General features: G+C 39.8%; 1 protein-coding gene across 4 annotated transcripts in view; it reads right to left on the bottom strand.

The window, feature by feature from the left end:
- Window positions 1–23,611, bottom strand: part of MCF2L2 (MCF.2 cell line derived transforming sequence-like 2) — a 503,791-nt gene that overhangs the window by 39,180 nt on the left and 441,000 nt on the right. For 2 of the 4 annotated variants that reach the window (XM_056565302.1, XM_056565301.1), the window contains exons 27-28: window positions 13,072–13,167; window positions 2,766–2,858 (exon numbers count right to left, since the gene is read on the bottom strand). The exons of 1 other annotated variant lie outside the window; for it this stretch is intronic. In XM_056565302.1, the coding sequence (XP_056421277.1) occupies window positions 2,766–2,858; window positions 13,072–13,167 (189 nt within the window). The remainder of the gene's footprint in view (window positions 1–2,765; window positions 2,859–13,071; window positions 13,168–23,611) is intronic. One more of the 4 variants, XM_056565303.1, reaches the window with a different exon arrangement.

Genomic DNA, 23,611 nt, shown 5'->3' on the forward strand with positions numbered 1-23,611 from the left:
TCCGTTTTTCATTAAAGACCTGATACGGGAACTGTATTGCAAAAACGTGGTGTGCATGCACCCTTACAAAGAAGACCACTAGGGGCTGCAGCATTAAAACATCTTTTATTTTTTTGTGGGTTATGACAGGTACTCTTTAGGTACACAACAGTGCATTAAATCATATAAATAACTAACAATTCTCTTGGGTATTATACCTTAAAAACTACAATGATGGAAGAAATTGAAGTTACATCTGAAAGTTGATTTTACTGTGAGGGCTGTTGCTAAGATATGCAGGGTTCTACTTTTTTTCATGTACAGGTAACATTAATAGAAACAAATTCCCCTATATATAACATATATGCAGCATTACAGTATTACAGTATTATAACATTATAACATTTTTTATACTGTCTAGTATTTTAACAAAGCCACAGAGAGCCCAGGCTGAGGAATAATGTACTTTTAGGGTAGCATATTTTGCAGCATATTTGCTGCTGCATATATTTCTACCCATTGTAGTCAATGGGTAGCAAAATCCACTGCAGAAAATATGCAGCAAAATATGGCATGTGTGACTCTACCTTTAAAACACAAAAATAAATCTGGCATTGAGACTTGAAAACTTAAAGGGGTGCTCCAGTGGAAAACATTTTTTTTTAAAATAAACTGGTGATAGAAAGTTAAACAGATTTGTAAATTACTTCTATTAAAAAATCTTAATCCTTCCAGTACTTATCAGTCTCTGTATAATACAGAGGAAGTTCTTTTCTTTTTCAATTTATTTTCTGTCTGTCCACGGTGCTCTCTGCTGACACCTCTGTCCATGTCAGGAACTGTCCAGAGAAGGAGAGGTTTGCTATGGGAAATTGTTCCTGCTCTGGACAGTTCCTGACATGGACAGAGATGTCAGCAGAGTGCACCGTGGACAGACAGAAAAGAAATTCAAAAAGAAATGAACTTCCTCTGTGTTATACAGCAGTACTGGAAGTACTGGAAGGATTAAGATTTTTATATAGAAGTAATTTACAAATCTGTTTAACTTTCTGGCACCAGATGATTAAAAAAAGTTTTCCATCGGAGTACCCCTTCAATAAAAATAAGTTTCTTGTTTTTCTATTCAAAATGCAACACTGCGCAATAGTTTAATGGTCTATTCACACATACAGTATTCTGCGCAGATCTGATGCGCAGGATTTTCTGCTGCAGATTTCAATGCAAACTGAACACAGCTTGAAATCCTGCGCATCAAATCTGCACAGAATACTGTACGTGTGTATAGACCCTAAAGGGATACTCCACTGGATACTCCACTACATTTTTGTAAAATCCACTGATGCCAGAAATTTAAACAGATTTGTAAATTACTTCTATTTAAAAATATTTACCCTTCCAGTACTTATTGGCTGATGTATGCTACAGAGGAAGTTCTTTTCTTTTTGAATTCCCTTTCTGTCTTACCACAGTGCTCTCTGCTGACACCTCTGTCTATGTCAGGAACTGTCGAGAAGTTCCAAAAGAGAGCACTGTGGTCAGACTGAAAGGAAATTCAAAAAGAAAAGAACTTCCTGTGGAACATACAGCAGCTGAAAAGTACTGGAAGGATTAAGATTTTTAAATAGAAATAATTGACAAATCTGTAAATTGTCTGGCACCAGTTGATTTAAAAAAAGAAATGTTTTCCCGCGGAGTATCCTTTAAGGCAAGTGTGAAAAACAAAGGCTACAAAGTAAGAATGCTTTAAAAAAAAAAAAAAAAAAATTGAAACAATTAACAACAAAATGCAAAGTTAAAAGAACAGAAGTTCAAATATTGATTTGATTTAGTAATCTGAATCAATGTTTGGCATAATCCCCCTTTTCCTTCAAAACAGCAGTTGAATGTTCTGGCAGAATTTTTCAAGGGGATTTTCAGTGCGAAAAGTGCACCTCGAAAAACTCTGAAGTGAAAACTCTCACACTGTAAAAAAAATTACCGTATATACTCGAGTATAAGCCGACCCGAATAAAAGCCGAGGCCCCTAATTTCACCCCAAAAACCCAGGAAAAGTTATTGACTCGACTATAAGCCTAGGGTGGGAAATACATCATCCCCCTGTCATCACCCCCCCCCCCTCATCATCACCGCCTGTCATAATCCAGACCCCCATCATTAACACCTCCATACATCACCCTGTCAACATCCCCCTCGTCATCATCCCCCCCCCTTCATCATCACCGCCTGTCAATCCCTTTATCAGTGGTCTTCAACCTGCGGACCTCCAGATGTTGCAAAACTACAACTCCCAGCATGCCCGGACAGCCGATGGCTGTCCGGGCATGCTGGGAGTTGTAGTTTGCAACATCTGGAGGTCCGAAGGTTGAAGACCACTGAGAAGGGATTGACAAGTGGAGAGTTCACTCGAGTATAAGCCGAGGGGGGCCTTTTCAGCACGAAAAATCGTGCTGAAAAACTCGGCTTATACTCGAGTATATACGGTAGCTGTTTTTCTGTAATTGGCTGCAAAAAGATCTGTAAATAAAATATGGCCCTTTTTTTTTTTTTTACGGTGTGTGAACTGCCCTTAGTGTACATAAAAGGATGTTTCCTATCAATGCTAAACAGTTGTGCATTCATTGGACTTCAGTTACAGATTTTGAAACTTTTTCAAAATATTCACACAGATTTTACTGATAATTTTCCATGCTTTGACATACAGGAAAACAAAACCTATCTATGAATCTATCTATGAATTAGCAGTAAATGTAGATGTAAGAATGGATGCAATAGTAGAAGTTCACTACCTTTTCTGCGAGCAGGAACTTTAATAGCTGTTGAACTGATAGAAGAAGCTAATGAAAAGCGACGCGCAACTTCTTTCTCTTTAGATTCTGCCTCTAGTGGACACAGATGTAGAGTAAGATTTGTTAAAATACAGTTGATAACCATGTCAGTAAAGATCCAAAATGCTTTTAGTACCATGTGCACACATAAGCAACATTTCAACCAACAATATGTACATGAAGGACAATTACATTTGTTAAGACAATGCCCATCCTGGCAATGGCCCAATAATTTGGTTAGGTTACTTAAGAATGTACAATTCCTCCTGACATACACAAACCCCAGATGTAGCTTTTCATTCTTTTTTGTATCCTACTAGCAACATAAATATAGGGGGGATTTATCAAATGTAATTATTTATGAGGCTGGTGAAAATGGCAAATCTTTATACACACACACAATTTCTGCTTAAGCTGCAGATGTGCAATTATTTGCTGTTGTCGCCAGGGCTAGCTAAAGAGGCATGACCGGAAAGGCGGCGGGGTTTCGGGTGAAAGGACGTGATTGCCCTCGCTCATCAGATTAATGGTAGTTTATGATTGGAAACCAGAATGGGTGCACAGATTTCAGTACTTGTGCACTGGCTTGCTGGATTAAATAGATCTTTTTTTTAATAAAATAATAGCCACAAAGTTTGAATTCTGTTTCCCATTCATAGTAAATCAATCTGTATCTTCTGCCTGTAAGGCATATATCTGATGTTTACAGAGCCATTATTTAATTTCTACGGCCACTATTATCAATCAGCAATATAAAGTGCATGTTCCAGATGTCCAGCTCAAACTAAAGAAACCATTAAGACTATATAACCACAAAACTCTTGGATCTAAAATTCTTCTAATCGCTTTTTACTACATTTAAGGTGTCCTTACAAGAGCCACTCACATTTTCACCAAAAATTTCCATGTTTTTTCTTGACTTTACTGTATAAACAGTAAGCTAGTTATATAAGCTAGCTATAGATTTAGGTCAAGTGTTATTTTGCCAACAGATATATCTTCCATTTATTTCTATAGACATGCACACTCAGCTTAGCTGAGTGTATTTGTGCTCCCAATGAAGAAAGGGGAGGAAGCTGGAACCAAAACCCCTTTGAAATACTTATTTCTGTGCTTTTTGCTGCTGCATAATTTTTTTTCTTCAATAAATAAAATGATCATTTAAACCTTATGGCAATTTATTAAAACTGTCTAAATGAAAAGCTGTCTTAGTTGCCCACAGAAAGGAATCACAGCACAGGTGTCATTTCTATGTTGGTAAAATGAAAGTTGGGATGTGTCTACTATGGGCAGCAAAGACAGTTAGTTTTACTACTTGGCTATAATCACACGGCGTAAATCCGGAAATTCTGCAGAAATATACTGCACATTATGCTCAATGGGTTTCCACTGTCCAATTCACACAGCGGAAATTCAGCATTACGCAAAATTATAAGACCTGTCTTTATTTTTGCGGAATTCCGAGGTGGAATACCATTAAGTCAGGGGGGCTTTGAATTTCTGTATTTTGAGTGCACAGAAATTCTGCCGGAATTATGTCAAAATTTTGCTCAAATTTTGCAAACTGTAAAAAATCCACAGTATTGTTTTCTGTGTGGAATTTGAGTGGAATAGCAGAAATTCCGTTGTGTGAACATAGCCTTAAACAATTTGATAAATATGGGTACCTCCAGCTTGCTTTTGTCTTTTACTACATTCCACCTGAAGATTTAACCTAATTAAATTTGACAAACAATCAGGAAACTATAAATCATAGTTTATTGTATCAGTTCCTTAGTTACTGTACTGTTTTACATTTTAATTATAATGATCCAAGTTAGCATTATTGAAAAGGAATATGTGGAATATCAAGAAATATATTCTACTCTCATATACATTTAATGTAACCCTTTACAGCTTTAATACACTGCTCAAAAAAATAAAGGGAACACTTAAACAACACGCTGAACTAAAAGTCAGTCACACTTCTGTGAAATCACACTGTCCACTCAGGAAGAAACACTGATTGACAATCAATTTCACATGCTGTTGTGCAAATGGAACAGACAACAGGTGGAAATTATAGGCAATTAGCAAGACACCCCCAATAAAGAAATGGTTCTGCAGGAGGTGAACACAGACAACTTCTCAGTTCTATGCTTCCTGGCTGGTCACTTTCGAATGCTGGCGGTGCTTTCACTCTAGTGGTAGCATGAAACAGAGTCTACAACCCACACAAGTGGCTCAGGCAGTGCAGCTCATCCAGGATGGCACATCAATGGTTTGCTGTGTCTATCAGCGTAGTGTCCAGAGCATGGAAGCACTACCAGGAGACAGGCCAGTACATCAGGAGACATGGAGGAGGCTGTAGGAGGGCAACAACCCAGTTGCAGGACAGCTACCTCTGCCTTTGTGCAAGGAGGAGCAGGAGGAGCACTGCCAGAGCCCTGCAAAACCATCTCCAGCAGGCCACAAATATGCATGTGTCCACTCAAACTGTCAGAAACAGACTCCATGAGGGTGGTATGAGGACCCGATGTCCACATGTGGGGGTTGTGCTTACAGCCCAACACTGTGCAGGACGTTTGGCATTTGAAAGAGAACACCAAAATTGGCAAATTCGCCACTGGGGCCCTGTGCTCTTCAGAGATGAAAGCATGTTCACACTCAGCATGTGACAGAGTCTGGAGACACCGTGGAGAACGTTCTGCTGCCTGAAACATCCTCCAGCTTGGCAGTGGGTCTGTAATGGTTTGGGGTGGCATTTCTTTGGGGGGCTACACAGACCTCCATGTACTTGCCAGATGTAGCCTGACTGCCATTAGGTACTGAGATGAGATTCCCAGACCCCTTGAGAGACCATATGCTGTTGCGGTTGTCCCTGGGTTTCTCCTAATGCAAGACACTGATAGACCTAATGTGGATGGAGTGCGTCAGAAGTTCCTGCAAGAGTAAGGCATTGATGCTATGGACTGGCCCGCCTGTTCCCCAGACCTGAATCTGATTGAGCACAGCTGGGACATCACAGACTGCACCACAGACTGTCCAGGAGTTGGCAGATTCTTTAGTCCAGGTCTGGGAGGACATCCCTCAGGAGACCATCTGCCACCTCATCAGGAGCATGCCCAGGCATTGTAGGGAGGTCATACAGGCATGTGGAGGCCACACACACTACTGAACCTCATTTTCACTTGTTTTAAGTACATTACATCAAAGTTGGATCAGCCTGTAGTGTGTTTTTCCACTTAGATTTTGAGTGTGTCTCCATATCCAGACCTCCATGGGTTGATAAATTTGATCTCCATTGATAATTTTTTGTGTGATTTTGTTGTCAGCACATTCAACTATGTAAAGGTAGAAGTATTTCATACGATTAGTTCAATCATTCAGATCTAGGATGTGTTATCTTAGTGTTCCCTTTATTTTTTTTGAGCAGTGTATTTAAAGCATAATAAGCTTGTAGTTTTGACCAAACACAATATCAGATTTTCACTCAAGTCTTAAAAGTAGATAAAGAAAACCATATCCCAAAAATTAGTCAAAAATATTAGACTTGGTTATTTATTTATTGTAGAAAATGATCCAACAGCACATATCAGTGAGTGGCAAAAGTATGTAAATCTTTGCTATCAGTATCTGAAAGGTGTTCCCACAGCACACCTGGCAGTACCCGGAATAGACACAGGATGACATCTTCTTTAGGTACAATAACTTAAAGAATGGTGTCCAGCACAAGTAAAAGATCAAATGCTTTTTTTCAATGTCTTAGGCTGCTTTTACACTATAAAATGTATCCGTTTTAAAGATCTGTTCAATGTTCCGTTATAAAAAAAAACTGAAAATCGTCCGTTAAATGGCCTTTAGAAAATCCCATACGGCCATTAGGAAATACCATTATAGTCTATGGGATTTTTACATGGGGTTTTCATATCCGTTTTAACCAGTTATAGCCCGTTATTAATAACGGACGTTATTTTATGACAGAAGATAGTAACGGGAGAAATAGTGCATACACTATTTCTTCCATTCATTCACCAGTCACAAAATAATGTCCGTTATTAATAATGGGCTATAACGGGTAAAAACAGGTAATGTAAAAATCTCATAGACTATAATGGGATTTTCTAATGGCCGTATGGCATTTTCTAAGGGCTGATTTTCAGTTTTTTTTGTTATAAGGTAACATTGAACGGATCTTTAAAATGGATAAATTTGATAGTGTGAAAACAGCCTTAAAGGGGTACTCCGGTGGAAAACTTATTTTTTTTATTTAAATCAACTGGTGCCAGAAAGTTAAACAGATTTGTAAATTACTTCTATTAAAGAATCTTAATCTTTCCAGTATTTATTAGCTGCTGAATACTACAGAGGAAATTCCTTTCTTTTTGGAACATAGTGCTCTCTGCTGACATCACGAGCACAATGCTCTCTGCTGACATCTCTGTCCATTTTGGGAACTATCCAGAGCAGAATATGTTTGCTATGGGGATTTTCTCCTACTCTGGACAGTTCTTAAAATGGACAGAGATGTCAGCAAAGAGCACTGTGTTCCAAAAAGAAAATAATGTCCTCTGTAGTATTCAGCAGCTAATAAGTACTGGAAGGATTAAGATTTTTTAATAGAAGTAATTTACAAATCTGTTTAACTTTCTGGCACCAGTTGATAAAAAAAAAAAAAAAAAAAAAGTTTTCCACCAGAGTACCCCTTTAACCCCTTAACCCCTTAAGGACTGAGGGTTTTTCGGTTTTTGCACTTTCGTTTTTTCCTTCTCACCTTTTAAAAATCATAACGCTTTCAATTTTGCACCTAAAAATCCATATGATGGCTTATTTTTAGCACCACCAATTCTACTTTGTAGTGACATCAGTCATTTTACCCAAAAATCTACAGCGAAACGGAAAAAAAAAATTGTGCTACGAAATTAAAGAAAAAAATTCCATTTTGTAACTTTTGGGGGCTTCCGTTTCTATGCAGTACATTTTTCAGTAAAAATGACACCTGATCTTTATTCTGAAGGTCCATACGATTAAAATGATACCCTATTTATATAGGTTTGATTTTATCAAAATCATAACTACATGCACGGAAATGTATACGTTTAAAATTGTCATCTTCTGACCCCTATAACTTTTTTATTTTTCTACGTATGGGGCGGTATGAGGGTTAATTTTTTGCGCCGTGATCTGACGTTTTTGGCGGTACCGTTTTTGTATTGTTTGGACTTTTTGGTCGCTTTTTATTAATTTTTTCATGATATAAAAAGCGACCAAAGATACGTTATTTTGGAATTTGGAATTTTTTTGTGCGTACGCCATTGACCATACGGTTTAATTAATTATATATTTTTATAGTACATACATTTACGCACGCAGCGATACCACATATGTTTATATTTATTTTTATTTACATGGTGTTTTTTTTATGGGAAAAGGGGGGTGATTTTAACTTTTATTAAGGAAAGGGTGAAATCACTTTTTTTTTACACTTTTTTTTTGCCAGCACCGTTCACTGCAAAGGCATAGCTTTTCAGTGATCAGTGTTATTGGCGGTCGATTGCTCAAGCCTGCATCTCAGGCTTGGAGCAATCAATCGCCGAAGGGACACGCCGGAGGAAGGTAAGAGGACCTCCGCTCATGTCCCAGCTGATCGGGACACCACATTTTCACTGCGGTGGTCCCGATCAGCCCCACTGACCAGCCGGGGAGCTTTCACTTTCATTTTAGACACGGCGTTCAACTTTGAACGCCGCGTCTAAAGGGTTAATAGCGTGCGGCACCATGATCACTGCCGTGCGCTATTATCCCCGGGTCCCGGGTTCAGATACATGCCGGGACCAACCCGATATGACGCTGGGTCACGTAAAAATACGTCCTTGGTCGTTAAGGGGTTAATGACCAAGCCCATTTTCACCTTAAGGACCAGGCCAATTTTATTTTTGGGTTTTCGTTTTTTCCTCCTCGCCTTCTAAAATCCATAACTCTTTTATATTTCCAACTACAGACCCATATAAGGGCTTGTTTTTTGCATGACCAATTGTACTTTGTAATGAAACCTCTCATTTTACCATAAAATGTATGGCGAACCCCAAAAAAATATATTTTGGGGAGGAAATTTAAATGAAAAGCAAAATTGGAGGAGTTCGTTTTCACACTGTACAATTTACGGTAAAAATTATATGTGTTCTTTATTGTGTGGGTCAATACGATTAAAATGATACCCATGGCTAGATACTTTTATATTTTTGTACCGCTTAAAAAAAATCTAAAACTTTTTGTACAAAATCACTAATCTAAAATCAGCCTATTTTGACCACCTAAAACTTTTTCATTTTTCAGTATATAGGGCTATATGAGAGAACATTTTTTGCGCCGTCATCTGTACTTTTTTTTTAGATACCACATTTGCATATATAAAACTTTTTGATCATTTTTATTATTTTTTTTAATAAAATGTGACAAAAAAGCAGCATTTTTGGACTTTCTTAATTTTTTATGTTTACGCCATTCACCGTACGGGATCATTAACATTATATTTTGATAGTTCGGACCTTTACACATGCGGCGATACCAAATATGTTTGTTACAAAGAATTTGGGGGGGGGGGGTAAAACAGACAATTTTCATTTTTATTGGGGGGGGGGGGAGGGGATTTTTTTTTTCACTTTTTATTTTTAAATTTTTCAACTTTTTTTTACACTTTTTATGTCCCCATAGGGGACTATCTATAGCAATCATTTGATTGCTAATACTGTGCAGTGCTATGCATAGGACACAGCACTGCTCAGTATTATTGGTGATCTTCTGCTCTGGTCTGCTCGATCTCAGACCCGAGCAGAAGACCCCGGGAGACGGCCGGAGCCAGGTGAAGGGACCTCCGGCCGCCATGCTAGATGATCGGATCTCTGCGGCAGCACTGCGGGCGATCCAATCATCCAATCAAAGTACCGCAATGCCGCAGATGCCGTGATCTGTATTGATCACGGCATCTGAGGAGTTAATGGAGAAAGCGGATGTCGGCCATTACGGGCGGGTCCCCGGCTGCTGCACGAAGTCGGAACCTGCCGTGTATGACGCAAGCACCTTTCCGATGCTCGCAGTCATACACAGGACGTAAATGTACGTCCTGGTGCGGGAAGTCCCGCCAAACCAGGACGTACATTTACGTCTGTGGTCGTTAAGGGGTTCAGAGCAGTTCTGACATCACGGACAATAGAAAATCATGGATATGTTTCAGGCATACATCTGGCCTTAGTCATGATACAATACCTTTTGTTAAATGTTTTTTATCATGACTAAGGGAAGATGTATGTCTGAAATGCATCCACTGAACTGGTTTAAAGAAGTTGAAATAAAGTAGTTGAACTTTTACCTGCACATGAAAATGAAGGGTTCACAAACTTTCAAGCACCACTGTATGCCGCAATTTACTTCTATAATGTCATGTGTTCCCTTTCCAATAAAATGGAAAGGACCATGAATAATTAAAAAATTTATATTCTTGTTTTGGTAAAAAAACACAGATAATGATAATCTTATTTGTAAAGCTGGCATTCTGCTTGCAAAACGTAATTTCCTGTAGCTTTCTATCTTTATAAGCTTATAGAGAGATTTATCAAACTGTCTTATAGTAAGATTCTCATTATTGCTCATAGCACCAGTCCGAGCCTAGCTTTTATTTTAATAGAGCAATATAAGAAATGAAAGCTAAACTCTGATTGGTTGTTATGGGCAACAAAAATAATATATTATTATAAAACAGCTTGATAAATTTACCTGATATATCCTACCAATAAAAGTAAGACATTGCTGGACACACATAAATCCTTAATAGAGATAATATTAATGAGGCCATATTTTGGAGATAACATAAGAAATCACGCGTTTCCATAATAGTCTGCAATGTACTGCTATGTTGTTATTTCCTAACATAAAGCACTTCCACATACAACCTGGGGAGAAACTGGTCAACTGCTAATTACAGAAAACAAAATATTCTCAGAACCACTTGAGTAAGTAAATGCATTCCAAAGATATTATAACATAAAGTGACTACATCTGAGAAAAAAAAGGCTGTGTCCAAAAAAGGTTGCATCCTTAAAGGGCTTATCTCAAGATTATAACTTATCAGCTATTCACAATGCCATAGTGCCAGAGATAAGTGAGTACAGTGCTTGCCTATTTTCAGCAAGACCATAGCTAGTAAATGAAATAAAGATTGAGTATACAAGATGCCACTTTATTTATTAGGAATGAATTCTCGTTCTCATAAGTGGTGGAGGTCCCAGTAATTTGACCTCCCACTGATCAGATACTTATAATCTTAGGATATCCCTTAAAGGGTTAAATGTATGAATGTGCAGATGATTTAGGGCCCTGGATGAGAAAAGAAAAATAAAACTGTACAGAATTGTGAAAAATAACATAATGATAAAAAAAAGTTGATATTTACATTAACAGCTTATTTTCGTCAACAAACTGCATTATTTTATAGCCATGTGTAAATACATTAAAAAGTAGCACATTGATAGGTACCATCAAATATCATCACATTTCTACAGTGAATCTTTGACCTGCAAATGTTAATAATCAAACGAAGGTCAGCGGACCAAAACACGTGTAGGGGTGGCGGCATCCTAGGACCTTCAGTACTCGGCAAGCATTGTGGTGTGTTTTTTTTTATGGTTCTTTGCACTACTGTGACTTAGATTCGGCACGCTCCTTTACTTGGTCCTTGCAATGTTCATATAAACCCCAGTAGTTGTGTTGTATACCTTTTCCCCTCTGCTTAATACTTTTTACTATGGTGTTATAATTATCATGTCCCTGGATTGCTGCCTCTCTGTGCTGATTTCCTCCTTTTTAATTAACCATGTGGTTTTAAATTTATTGTCATTTATGTATAATAAAGCTCTGATATTTATGAGTAGCTCCGTTTTTTGTAATTAGTTATGTTATCTTGGAGTCTATATTCTAGGCAGTACTACATTGGGTAGGGGCATAAGTATACCTTCAGACTCAGTTTTGTTTGCAAGTCATTATTTAGTACACATACCGTATATACTCGAATATAAGCCGACCCGAATATAAGCCGAGGCCTCTAATTTCACCCCAAAAACCCAAGAAATACATCATCCCCCCCCCTTCATCATCCAGACCCCCGTCATCCTCCCCCCCCCCTTCATCACCGCCTGTCAATCCCTTCATCAGTGGTCTTCAACCTGCAGACCTCCAGATGTTGCAAAAATGTTGCAAAAAAATGCCCTCGGCTGTCCGGGCATGCTGGGAGTTGTAGTTTTGAAACCTCTGGAGGTCCGCAGGTTGAAGACCACTGTGGCCATCGTCATCATCCAGACCCCCCCCCCCCTTTCGTTTTCTACTCACCTCCCCTCGGTGGAAAGGAAGGGTGAGATGGTTCGGGCCATCTGTGCTGCAGGGACCGTCCGGTGGGAGGGTTAGTGGTTCCGGGCTGTCCATTTTCACCAGGGGGGGCCTCTTCTCCGCGCTCCGGGCCCGGCCCCGTACTAGTGACGTTGCCTTGATGACGATGCACAGGGACGTTCATGTGCGTACCTGTGCATCGTCGTCAAGGCAACATCACTAGTCCGGGGCCGGGCCCGGAGTGCAGAGAAGAAGGCCCCCCCCGGTGAAAATGGAAAGCCCGGAACGACTAACCCTCCCCACCGGAGGGTCCCTGCAGCATAGATGGCCCGGACCAGCTCCCCCTTCCTTCCCACCGAGGTGAGGTGAGTGGAAAGCTAAAGGGGGTGTCTGGATGATGACGAAGGCCGCAGTGGTCTACAACCTGAGGACCTCCAGAGGTTTCAAAACTACAACTCCCAGCATGCCCAGACAGCCGATGGCTGTCCGGTCATGCTGGTAGTTGTAGTTTTGCCACTTCTGGAGGTCCGCAGGTTGAAGACCACTGAGAAAGGATTGACAGGCGGAGAGTTCACTCGAGTATAAGCCAAGGGGGATGTTTTCAGCACGAAAAATCATGCTGAAAAACTCTGCTTATACTCGAGTATATACGGTATTATTGATTTATCCCCATGTATGTAGCCCAGGTGCATGTTTTGTGTCTTTGCTGTAAATAAAAGTAGAGTCATAGACATACTTGCAAATATACATACACTTGAATGGTTCTGCTAAAGTATGTATTGTGCATACTTGATTAGTGACTTGGACACAAACAATGAGCAGACAAAAAGATGAAAAGTGAAGGCTGATGAAACAAATTCATGAGCTTGTAGAGGGACAAGACACCACAAAGTGCAAATGCTCAGGTTACCTTTGGGTGGGGCCCTGCGGTTCGAAAGGCCCTGTAATGTGAACCTCTTTCTAGCAAGCGCTGAGCGCTCACGGTTATGACTGGCAGGATTATCAGCTAGGAAAGAGGGAGAGGGAAAGCAGTAAAGCTGGAGGGGAGTGAGGTTAGTTGGGATAACCAGCGAACACATAAGGGAAAAGTTGGATGGTGATGACTCACTTTTTATTTACTAAAAAAAGAATCCCATTAAGGGTGCGTTCCCACAGGGCGTATACGCAGCGTATTTGACGCTGCACAAAATGTATGGCAGCAGCGGGAAATACGCTGCGTATCCCTTGCTCACTATACACACAGGGCTTTCCGGCGACAGCCCTATGTGTGTAGTGAGTTTTGGAGGCGGAGCCGCGTGTCACAGACACGCCGGCACACGGCCCCGCCTCCAAAACTCACTACACACATAGGGCTGCCGCCGGAAAGCCCTGTGTGTATAGTGAGCAAGGGATACGCAGCGTATTTCCCGCTGCTGCCATACATTTTGCGCAGCGTCAAATACGCTGCGTATACGCCCTGTGGGAACGCACCCTAAAAGTTAAATGATTCAATCTGTTAGAAACCATGAAATGAACGTTACGAAGTGTAGTTAGTTATAACAAACCATACGTATTATCAAATTTCATTGAAGTAAATAAAATAACATAAAATAAAAAAAATCCTTCCAAGTTCTGGAGCCATTAATAGGAAAAAAAAATGAGAAAAGCATACAGTATTGTTGTCTTGCGGTTCGGTATATTCTACTTAGGTTTGTGTTTATTTCCTCCAACATTCTGAAAAAATACTTATAGGTTAAACAGCTTCTTATGAAGGTGACCCTAATCTGTGTGCATCTTTGAAATAGGTAAGTTACTGGTAGATTGTGTGTACCCTCTTGGTAAGGAATTTAGGTGTTATATTAATCTCTGTGCAGGGCAAGAAATGTTATAGTGTTTTATAAATTTTATACATTTTCCCATCAATTGCAAAGAACAAATGTTAACAAGAGGGAAATGATTATGCCCTTCGCATGAGGGCCAAGATTTATCAATCTGTTCAAGACAGAAATTGTCTGATTTTGCCCATATTAACAATTACAACTCAGCTCTCATTTTTACCATAGCTTGTTAAAAAACTGAAAGTTGAGCTGTGATTGGTTGATATGTGTACATCACTCTAGTGTTTGTGTCCGACAGATTGATTAATCTGGGCCAAAAGTTTCTCTTGGCAGAATTTATTTTGACTCCAAAAAGGTGGTGCAGATAAAGGCAAAAACACCCTTTAGGCTATGTTCACACACAGCTCCTAAACAATGTCCATCCCTATCTTAAAGGGGTATTCCGGCCAAGGACATCATGTCTGATCGTGGGGGGCCCGCCGCTGAAACCCCCCCCCCCACCCCTCGCGATCTCTGTGCAGCACCCGCATCCTATGCAGGGCTGCTGCTCCAGTCCCGGAAACATCTGTGTTTCCGGGACTGGAGATGTGACATCACGCCATGCTCCCTCGCGCCGTCACACCATGCCCCCTCCATTCAGGTCTATGGGAGGGGGCGTGAATACCCCTTTAAATACAAGTGCAAATTCCGCCATTACCAAATGATTTGGGAGCTTATCACACAGCCTTACATTTCAAACTTTTAAGAAACACTAATGGGGGAATTTATCAATGCTTACACCATAAAATTAGATTAAAGAAAAGTCTAAAATGTTTGCAAACTTTTGAGCAATATGAGGCTTGTGCAAAAATGTGTAGCTTTTTTACGCAATAAAATTGGCATGCAAGCTTTCATATATTCCCTCCATAATCTTCCTTTTTCAAATTACAACCTTGTGTGCTCTGCGGGTATACAATTACGATAAGTCATATAAGGTCATCATTTCCTCCCATATTGTTCTATTAAAAAATGTGAACACATTCAAATAACTCTGTCATACCTCATGTTAAAGGGATATTCCGGGCAAAAACATTTTATCCCCTATCCAAAGCATAGGGGATAAGATGTCTGATCGCGTGGGGCCCGCCGCTGGGGACCCCCTGCTATCTTCCTGCAGCACCCGCATTCTATGCGGGAGCTGCGTCTCCAGTTTCGGAAACCTCCGGGACTGGGGATGTTACATCATGCCATGCCCCCTCCATTCATGTCAGACATCTTATACGCTATCCTTTGGATAGGAGATAAAATGTTTTTGCCCGGCATACCCCTTTAATTAAGTTACCATATGTCTTCTTTTAACTGGTGTCCAAAACTAAGCACAGCAGAATGAATTTGAATGAATTTGCTGCACACAATATCATTTTCACAATGTAGTCATACATTTGATCAATTCATTTCTAATAAGAACAAGCAACTTGGTCACCTTTTTAATACCATTTGTCCATCTGCACTGTAGCAGAAAGATAAGCCATATAGTATTTTTAATTTTGTTTGTTAGCATCCAGCCAGTACATTGGGAGATGACTCAAGGTGCTCGTATACCTTTAACAACTGTCATCAAACTATATATATATACAGTCACGGCCGTAAATGTTGGCACCCCAGAAATGTTTCAAGAAAATGAAGTATTTCTCACAGAAAAGGATTGCAGTAACACATGTTTTGCTATATACATATGTTTATTCCCTTTGTGTGTATTGGAACTAAACCAAAAAAGGGAGGAAAAAAAGCTAGTTGGACATAATGTCACACCAAACACCAGAAATGGGCTGGACAAAATTATTGGCACCCTTAACTTAATATTTGGTTGTACACCCTTAGGAAAAAATTTCTGAAATCAGTCGCTTCCTATAACCATCCATAAGCTTCTTACACCTCTCAGCCGGAATGTTGGACCACTCTTCCTTTGCAAACTGTTCCAGGTCTCTCTTATTGGAAGGGCGCCTTTTCCCAACAGCAATTTTAAGATCTCTCCACAGGTGTTCAATGAGATTTAGATCTGGACTCATTGCTGGTCACTTCAGAACTCTCCAGCATTGCCATCCATTTCTGGGTGCTTTTTTACATATATTTGGAGTCATTGTCCTGCTGGAAGACCCAAGATCTCGGACGCAAACCCAGCTTTATGACACTGGGCTATACAGTGTGACCCAAAATCTGTTGGTAATCCTCAGATTTCATGATTCCTTGCACACATTCAAGGCAACAAAACAACCCCAAAACATAATTGAACCTCCACCATATTTCACTGTAGGTACTGTGTTCTTTTCTTTGTAGGCCTCATTCCATTTTCGGTAAACAATAGAATGATGTGCTTTACCAAAAAAGCTCTATCTTGGTCTCATCTGTCCACAAGATGTTTTCCCAGAAGGATTTTGGCTTACTCAAGTTCATTTTGGCAAAATGTAGTCTTGCTTTTTTATGTCTCTGTGTCAGCAGTGGGGTCCTCCTGGGTCTCCTGCCATAGCATTTAATTTCATTTAAATGTTGATGGATAGTTTGCGCTGACACTGATGCTCCCTGAACTTGCAGGACAGCTTGAATATATTTGGAACTTGTTTGGGGCTGCTTATCCACCATCCGGACTATCTTGCTTTGACACCTTTCGTCAATTCTTCTCTTCCGTCCACGCCCAAGGAGATTAGCTACAGTGCCATGGGTTGCAAACTTCTTGATAATGTTGCGCACTGTGGTCAAAGGCAAATCTTTATATCTGGAGATGGACTTGTAACCTTGAGATTGTTGATATTTTTCCACAATTTTGGTTCTCAAGTCCTTAGACAGTTCTCTTCTCCTCTTTCTGTTGTCCATGCTTAGTGTGGCACACACAGACACACAATGCAAAGACTAAGTGAACTTCTCTCCTTTTTATCTGCTTTCAGGTGTGATTTTTATATTGCCCAGACCTGTTACTTGCCCCAGGTGAGTTTAAAGGAGCATCACATGCTTGACACAATCTTATTTTTCTACAATTTTGAAAGGGTGACAATAATTTTGTCCAGACCATTTTTGTAGTTTGGTGTGACATTATGTCCAATTTGCTTTTTTTCCTCCCTTTTTTGGTTCAGTTCCAATACACACAAAGGGAATAAACATGTATATAGCAAAACATGTCTTACTGCAATCCTTTTCTGTTTTTCTGTGAGAAATACTTCATTTTCTAGAAAAATGTCAGGGGTGCCAACATCTACGGCCATGACTATATATATATATATATATATATATATATATATATATATATCCCTTACTGTAAGAGTTTAGGCACACCTGACTATGCCCATGATTTCTATTTATAAATAATTGGATATATGCATCAGCAATTTAATTTTGAGCTATCAAATACAAATACCGTATCTGAAAGACACAGTAATATTTCAATGATATTCAGGTCTGGGGACTGGGATGGCCATTCCAGAACATTGGACTTGTTCCTCTGCATAAATGCCAGAGTAGATTTTGAGCAGTGTTTTGGGTTGTTGTCTTGTTGAAATATCCAGCCCTGGCGTAATTTCCACTTTGTGACTGATTCCTCTACATTATTCTCAAGTATCTGCTGGTATTGAGTGGAATCCATGCAAGCCTCAACTTTACCAAGACTCCCAGTACCAGCACTGGACACACAGCATGAAGGAACCTCCACCAAATGTTATTGTGGGTAGCAAGTGTTTGTCCTGGAACGCTGTGTTCTTTTGAGTCCATGCAGAACCTCCCTTGTTATGACCAAATAACTCCAACTTTGTTTTATCAGCCTTAGGCTAGGCTTCCACTAAGTTTTTTTTCTGGCAGTTTTTGGAAAACTGCCACTGCAGTTTTTGAGCCAAATTCAGAAGTGGATCCATAAGGGAGGAGAAGTGTAAGTCCTTCCTTTATATGTCCTATTCCTTTTGAATACATTTCTGCCTTTGGCTCAAAAACTGCAGTGGCTGTTTTCCAAAAACTGCCAGAAAAAAAAACAAGTGGAAACCTAGCCTTATTCCAAAATGAAGCTGACTTGTCTAAATGTGTGTTTGCATACCTCAAGCGACTCTGTTTGTGGCATGTGTGCAGTAAAGGCTTCTACCGCATCATTCTCCCATACAGCTTCTTCTTGTGCAAAGAGTGCTGAATTGTTGAATGATTCAAAGTGACACCATCTGCAGCAAGATTATGTTGTAGGTCTTTGGAGGTGGTCTGTAGGCTGCTTTTGACCGTTCTCAAGATTCTTCACCTTTGCCTTCCCGATATTTTACTTGGCCTGCCACTTTTGCCTTAACATGAATTATGCCTGTGGTCTTCCATTTCCTGGACACTGACAGCTTTAATCTCTGTGATAGCTTTTTGTGGCCTTCCATAAAGCAGTGATGGCAAACCTTTTTGAGCCGAGTGCCCAAACTGTAATGTACGCCAATTTTTTTCCCCTCAAAGTGCCAGCACAGCAATTAAATCAGAATACTGAGGTTTAAGTTTAGAAAAAACAACTTAGGCAGTATGTATCCCCACATTAGGTCGGCAGTATGTTCCCCCACATTAGGTCGGCAGTATGTTCCCCCACATTAGGTCGGCAGTATGTTCCCCCACATTAGGTAGGCAGTATAGTTCCCCCACATTAGGTTGCCAGTATAGTTCCCCCACATTAGGATGGCAGTATGTTCCCCCACATTAGGTTGTAGTTCCCCCACATTAGGTTGGCAGTATGTTCCCCCACATTAGGTTGTAGTTCCCCCACATTAGGTTGCCAGTATAGTTCCCCCACATTAGGATGGCAGTATGTTCCCCCACATTAGGTTGTAGTTCCCCCACATTAGGTTGGTAGTATGTTCCCCCACATTAGGTTGTAGTTCCCCCCCATTAGGTTGCAGTTCCGCCACATTAGGTTGCAGTTCCCCCCACATTAGGTAGGCAGTATAGTTCCACCACATTAGGTTGTAGTTCCCCCACATTAGGTTGCAGTTCCCCCACATTAGGTTGCATTTCCCCACATTAGGTTGGCAGTATGTTCCCCCACATTAGGTTGGCAGTATGTTCCCCCATATTAGGTTATTGTTCCCCCACATTAGGTTGGCAGTATAGTTCCGCCACATTAGGTGCAGTATAGTTCCCCCACAGACATACAGCCTTCAGCCATATACAGTGTATGGCTGGAGGCTATATGTCTGTGTACTGCCTCACAGTGCTCCATCCACCACTCCTCCGGTCAGGGGTCACAACCTACTGGCCTATAGGGACTGGAGGAGCGGTGGTCGGAGCATCAAAGCTGAAGTGTAGCTGGTAACTTACCATGCTGGCCAGCACGCGTCCTCCTCCTCAATGCTCCGCTCCTCCGTTCCTTTGGGCACACGCACGGGACGTCTGTGACGTCCCTGCATGCACTATCTCCCGGCGGCCCCTGCATTTTTAAAGTTAACACGGGGCTGCAGAAAGGTAACCGGGACCTCCTTGTGTCCCAAAAAGATCTTTCGGGACACAGGGATGTCCCAGTTTGCCCTGCCTGGCGAACTATGGCCGCGTGCCCACAGAGGGGGCTCGGCGTGCCATCTGGCATGCGTGCCATAGATTCGCCATCACTGCCCTAAACCATGATGTTAAAAAATCTTTGTTTTCAGTTCATTTGAGAGTTGTTTTGAGGCCCCCATGTTGCCCCTCTTCAAAGGAGAGTCAAAGGGATCAACAACTTGCAATTGGCATCCTTAAATATTTTTTCTCATGTTAAGATGCACCTGTCTATGAAGATCAAGGCTTAACCCTTTAAGGACATTGGATGTAAATGTATGTCCTGATCTGCTGGTACATCCTGTACATGACAGGAGAACCAGAGCGGTGCTTGCATCATGCACGGCAGGGACCCGCTGATAAAGGCACCACTCAGATGCTGTGATTAATACAAATCACGGCATCTGATGCAATGCGGCCTGGCCGCGGTGATCAGATCAGCCAAGATGGCGGACAGAGGTCCCCTCACCTTCCTCTGCCGCTCTTGCAGGTTTTTTTTTCTCTGGTCTGACATTAAGCAGACCAGAAAAGTAGATCGCCGATAATACTGATCAATGCTATGCAATCTGATGATTGCTGTAGACAGTCCCCTATGGGAGCAGAAAAAGTGTCAAAAAAGTGGAAAAAAAAAAGTGAAAAAGCCCCTCCCCCAATAAAAATTTAAATTGTCCCTTTTCCCCATTTTACATATAAAAGCTTAAAAAAAATTAATTAAGAAACATATTTGGTATAGCTACAAGCGTAAATATCCGAACTATAAATATATGATGTAAATGATCTTGTACAGTGAACGATGTAAACATTAAAAAACAAAATCCAAAATTGCTGTGTTTTGGTCACATCACATTCCAAAAAATAAAAAATAAAATGCGATCAAATAGTCAGATATATATGCAAAAGTGGTTCCAAAAAAACTACAGATCACAGCGCAAAAAATGAGGTCAAAATAGGGAAAAGTTTTTTTTAAAGCAGTACAATAATAGAAAAGTGTCTAAACATTGGTATCATTTTAATCATATTGGCCCATAGAATAAAGCAAACCTGTAATTTCTACATCAAAATGTACAGCGTGAAAACGATACCCTCCAAAATTATCAACCTTTCGGGTTTTCTTTTCAATTTCCTTACACAAATAATCATTTTTTTGGGTTTGCCGTACATTTTATGGTAAAATGAGTGATTCCATTACAAAGTACAACTGGTCACACAAAAACAAGCCCTCATATGGGTCTGTGAATGGAAATATAAAAGAGTTATGATTTTTAGAAGGCGAGGAGGAAAAAACTAAAACACTAAAATAAGATTGGCTGTGTACTTAAGGACCAAGGGGTTTTCCGTTTTTGCACTTTCGTTTTTTCCTCCTTACATTTAAAAAATCATAACCCTTTAAATTTTGCACCTAAAAATCTATATGATGGCTTATTTTTTGCGACACCAATTCTACTTTGTAATGACATCAGTCATTTTACGCAAAAATCTACGGCAAAATGGAAAAAAAATCATTGTGAGACAACATTTTTTAAAAAAAGGCCATTTTGTAACTTTTGGGGGCTTCTGTTTCTGCGCAGTACATTTTTTGGCAAAAATGACACCTTCTCTTTATTCTGTAGGACCATACGATTAAAATGATACCCTATTTATGTAGGTTTGATTTTGTCGTACTTCTGAAAAAAATCATAACTACATGCAGGAAAATGTATACGTTTAAAATTGTCATTTTCTGACCCCTATAACTTTCTTATTTTAGCGCGTATGGGTCGGTATGAGAGCTCATTTTTTGCGCCGTGATCTGAAGTTTTTAGCGGTACCCTATTTGTATTTATCGGACTTGTTGATCACTTTTTATTCATTTTTTCATGATATAAAAAGTGACCAAAAATACACTATTTTGGACTTTTGAATTTTTTTCCGCGTACACCATTGACCGTGCGGTTTAATTAACAATATATTTTTATAATTCCGACATTTCTGCATGCGGCGATACCACGTATGTTTATTTTTATTTACACTGTCCCATAGGGACCTATAACACTGCACACACTGATCTTTTACATTGATCACTGGTTTCTCATAGGAAACCAGTGATCGATGATTCTGCCGCTTGACTGCTCATGCCTGGATCTCAGGCACTGACCAGTCATTCGGCGATCGGACACCAGGAGGCAAGGTAGGAGACCATCCTCGTGTCTAACAGCTGTTCGGGACGCCGCGATTTCGCCCCAGCGATCCCAAACAGCTCCCTGAGCTAACCGGCATGGTTTCACTTTAGACGCACGTCGTGGCTCTGCGTTATAGAAAGGGAAAGGACTCAGGAGGTACTGGTACGTCTTTGGTCCTTAACCCCTTAAGGACTCAGGGTTTTTTAGTTTATGCACTTTCGTTTTTTCCTCCTTACCTCTTAAAAATCATAACCCTTTCAATTTTCCACCTAAAAATCCATCTTATGGCTTATTTTTTGCATCACCAATTCTACTTTGCAGTGACATTAATCATTTTACCCAAAAATTCATGGCGAAAAGGAAAAAAAAAATCATTGTGCGACAAAATCGAAGAAAAAACGACATTTTGTAAATTTTAGGGGCTTCCGTTTCTACGTAGTGCATATTTCGGTAAAAATGACACCTTATCATTATTCTGTAGGTCCATACGATTAAAAGGATACCCTACTTTTATAGGTTTGATTTTGTCGTACTTCTGGAAAAAATCATAACTACATGCAGGAAAATGTATTCGTTTAAAAATGTCATCTTCTGACCCCTTTATAACTTTTATTTTTCCATGTACAGGGCGGTTTGAGAACTCATTTTTTGCGCCGTGATCTGAAGTTTTTATTGGTATGATTTTTGTTTTGGTCGGACTTTTTGATCACTTTTTATTCCTTTTTTAATGGTATAAAAAGTGACCAAAAATAAGCTTTTTTGGACTTTGGAATTTTTTTGCGCATACACCATTGACCGTGCGGTTTAATTAATTATATATTTTTAAAGTTCGGACATATACACACGCGGCAATAACACATATGTTTTTTATTTTTTTTTATTTACACTGTATTATTTTTTTATGGGAAAAGGGGGGTGATTCAAACTTTTATTAGGGAAGTGCTTAAATGACCTTTATTAACACTTTTTTTAACTTTTTTTTTGCAGTGTTATAGGTCCCATAGGGACCTCTTAAGGACCAATCCCATTTTGACCTTAAGGACCAGGCCAATTTTATTTCAGTGTTTTTTCCTCCTTGTCTTCTAAAAATCGTAACTCTTTTATATTTTCATCCACAGACTATAATGCGGGCTTGTTTTTTGCGTGACCAGTTGTCCTGCATAATGATATCACTCATTTTACAATAAAATGTATGGCGCAACCAAAAACATACTATTTATGTGGGGAAATTTAAAAGAAAACCGCAGTTTAGCAAATTTTGGAAGGTTTCGTTTTCACGCCATACAATTTACTGTAAAAATGACGTGTGTTCTTTATTCTGTGGGTCAATACGATTAAAATGATAACCATGTTAGAGGCTTTTCTATTATTGTCGCAAACTTTTTAACCAAATTAGTACGTTTAAAATCCTTCTATTTTGATGACCTATAACATTTTCACTTTTACGTATAAGCGGCGGTATGAGGGCTAATTTTTTGCGCCATGATCTGTACTTTTTATTGATACCACATTTGTGTATACAAAACTTTTATACATTTTTTACAATTTTTTTTAAATAAAATGTGACAAAAAAAAAGCAGCAATTTAGCGGTTTTTTTTTAAGTTCACGCCGTTCACCGTACGGGATCAGTAACATTATATTTTAATGGTTTGGACATTCACACATGCGGCGATACCAAATATGTGTATTATTTTTTTTCACACTTTATGGGGGTGAAATGGGAAAAAAGGACATTTCACATTTTTATTGGGGGAGGGGATTTTTCACATTTTTTTACTTTCATTTTTACACTTTAATAGTCCCCACAGAGGACTATCTATAGCAATCCTTTGATTGCTAATACTGTTCAGTGCTATGCATAGGGCACAGCACTGATCAGTGTTATCGGTGATCTTCTGCTCTGGTCTGCTCAATCTCAGACCAGAGCAGAAGACCCCGGGAGACGGCCGGAGCCAGATGAGGGGA

The sequence above is a fragment of the Hyla sarda genome, chromosome 3, assembly GCF_029499605.1.
Source record: "Hyla sarda isolate aHylSar1 chromosome 3, aHylSar1.hap1, whole genome shotgun sequence".
In the NCBI taxonomy this organism is placed as follows: domain Eukaryota; kingdom Metazoa; phylum Chordata; class Amphibia; order Anura; family Hylidae; genus Hyla; species Hyla sarda.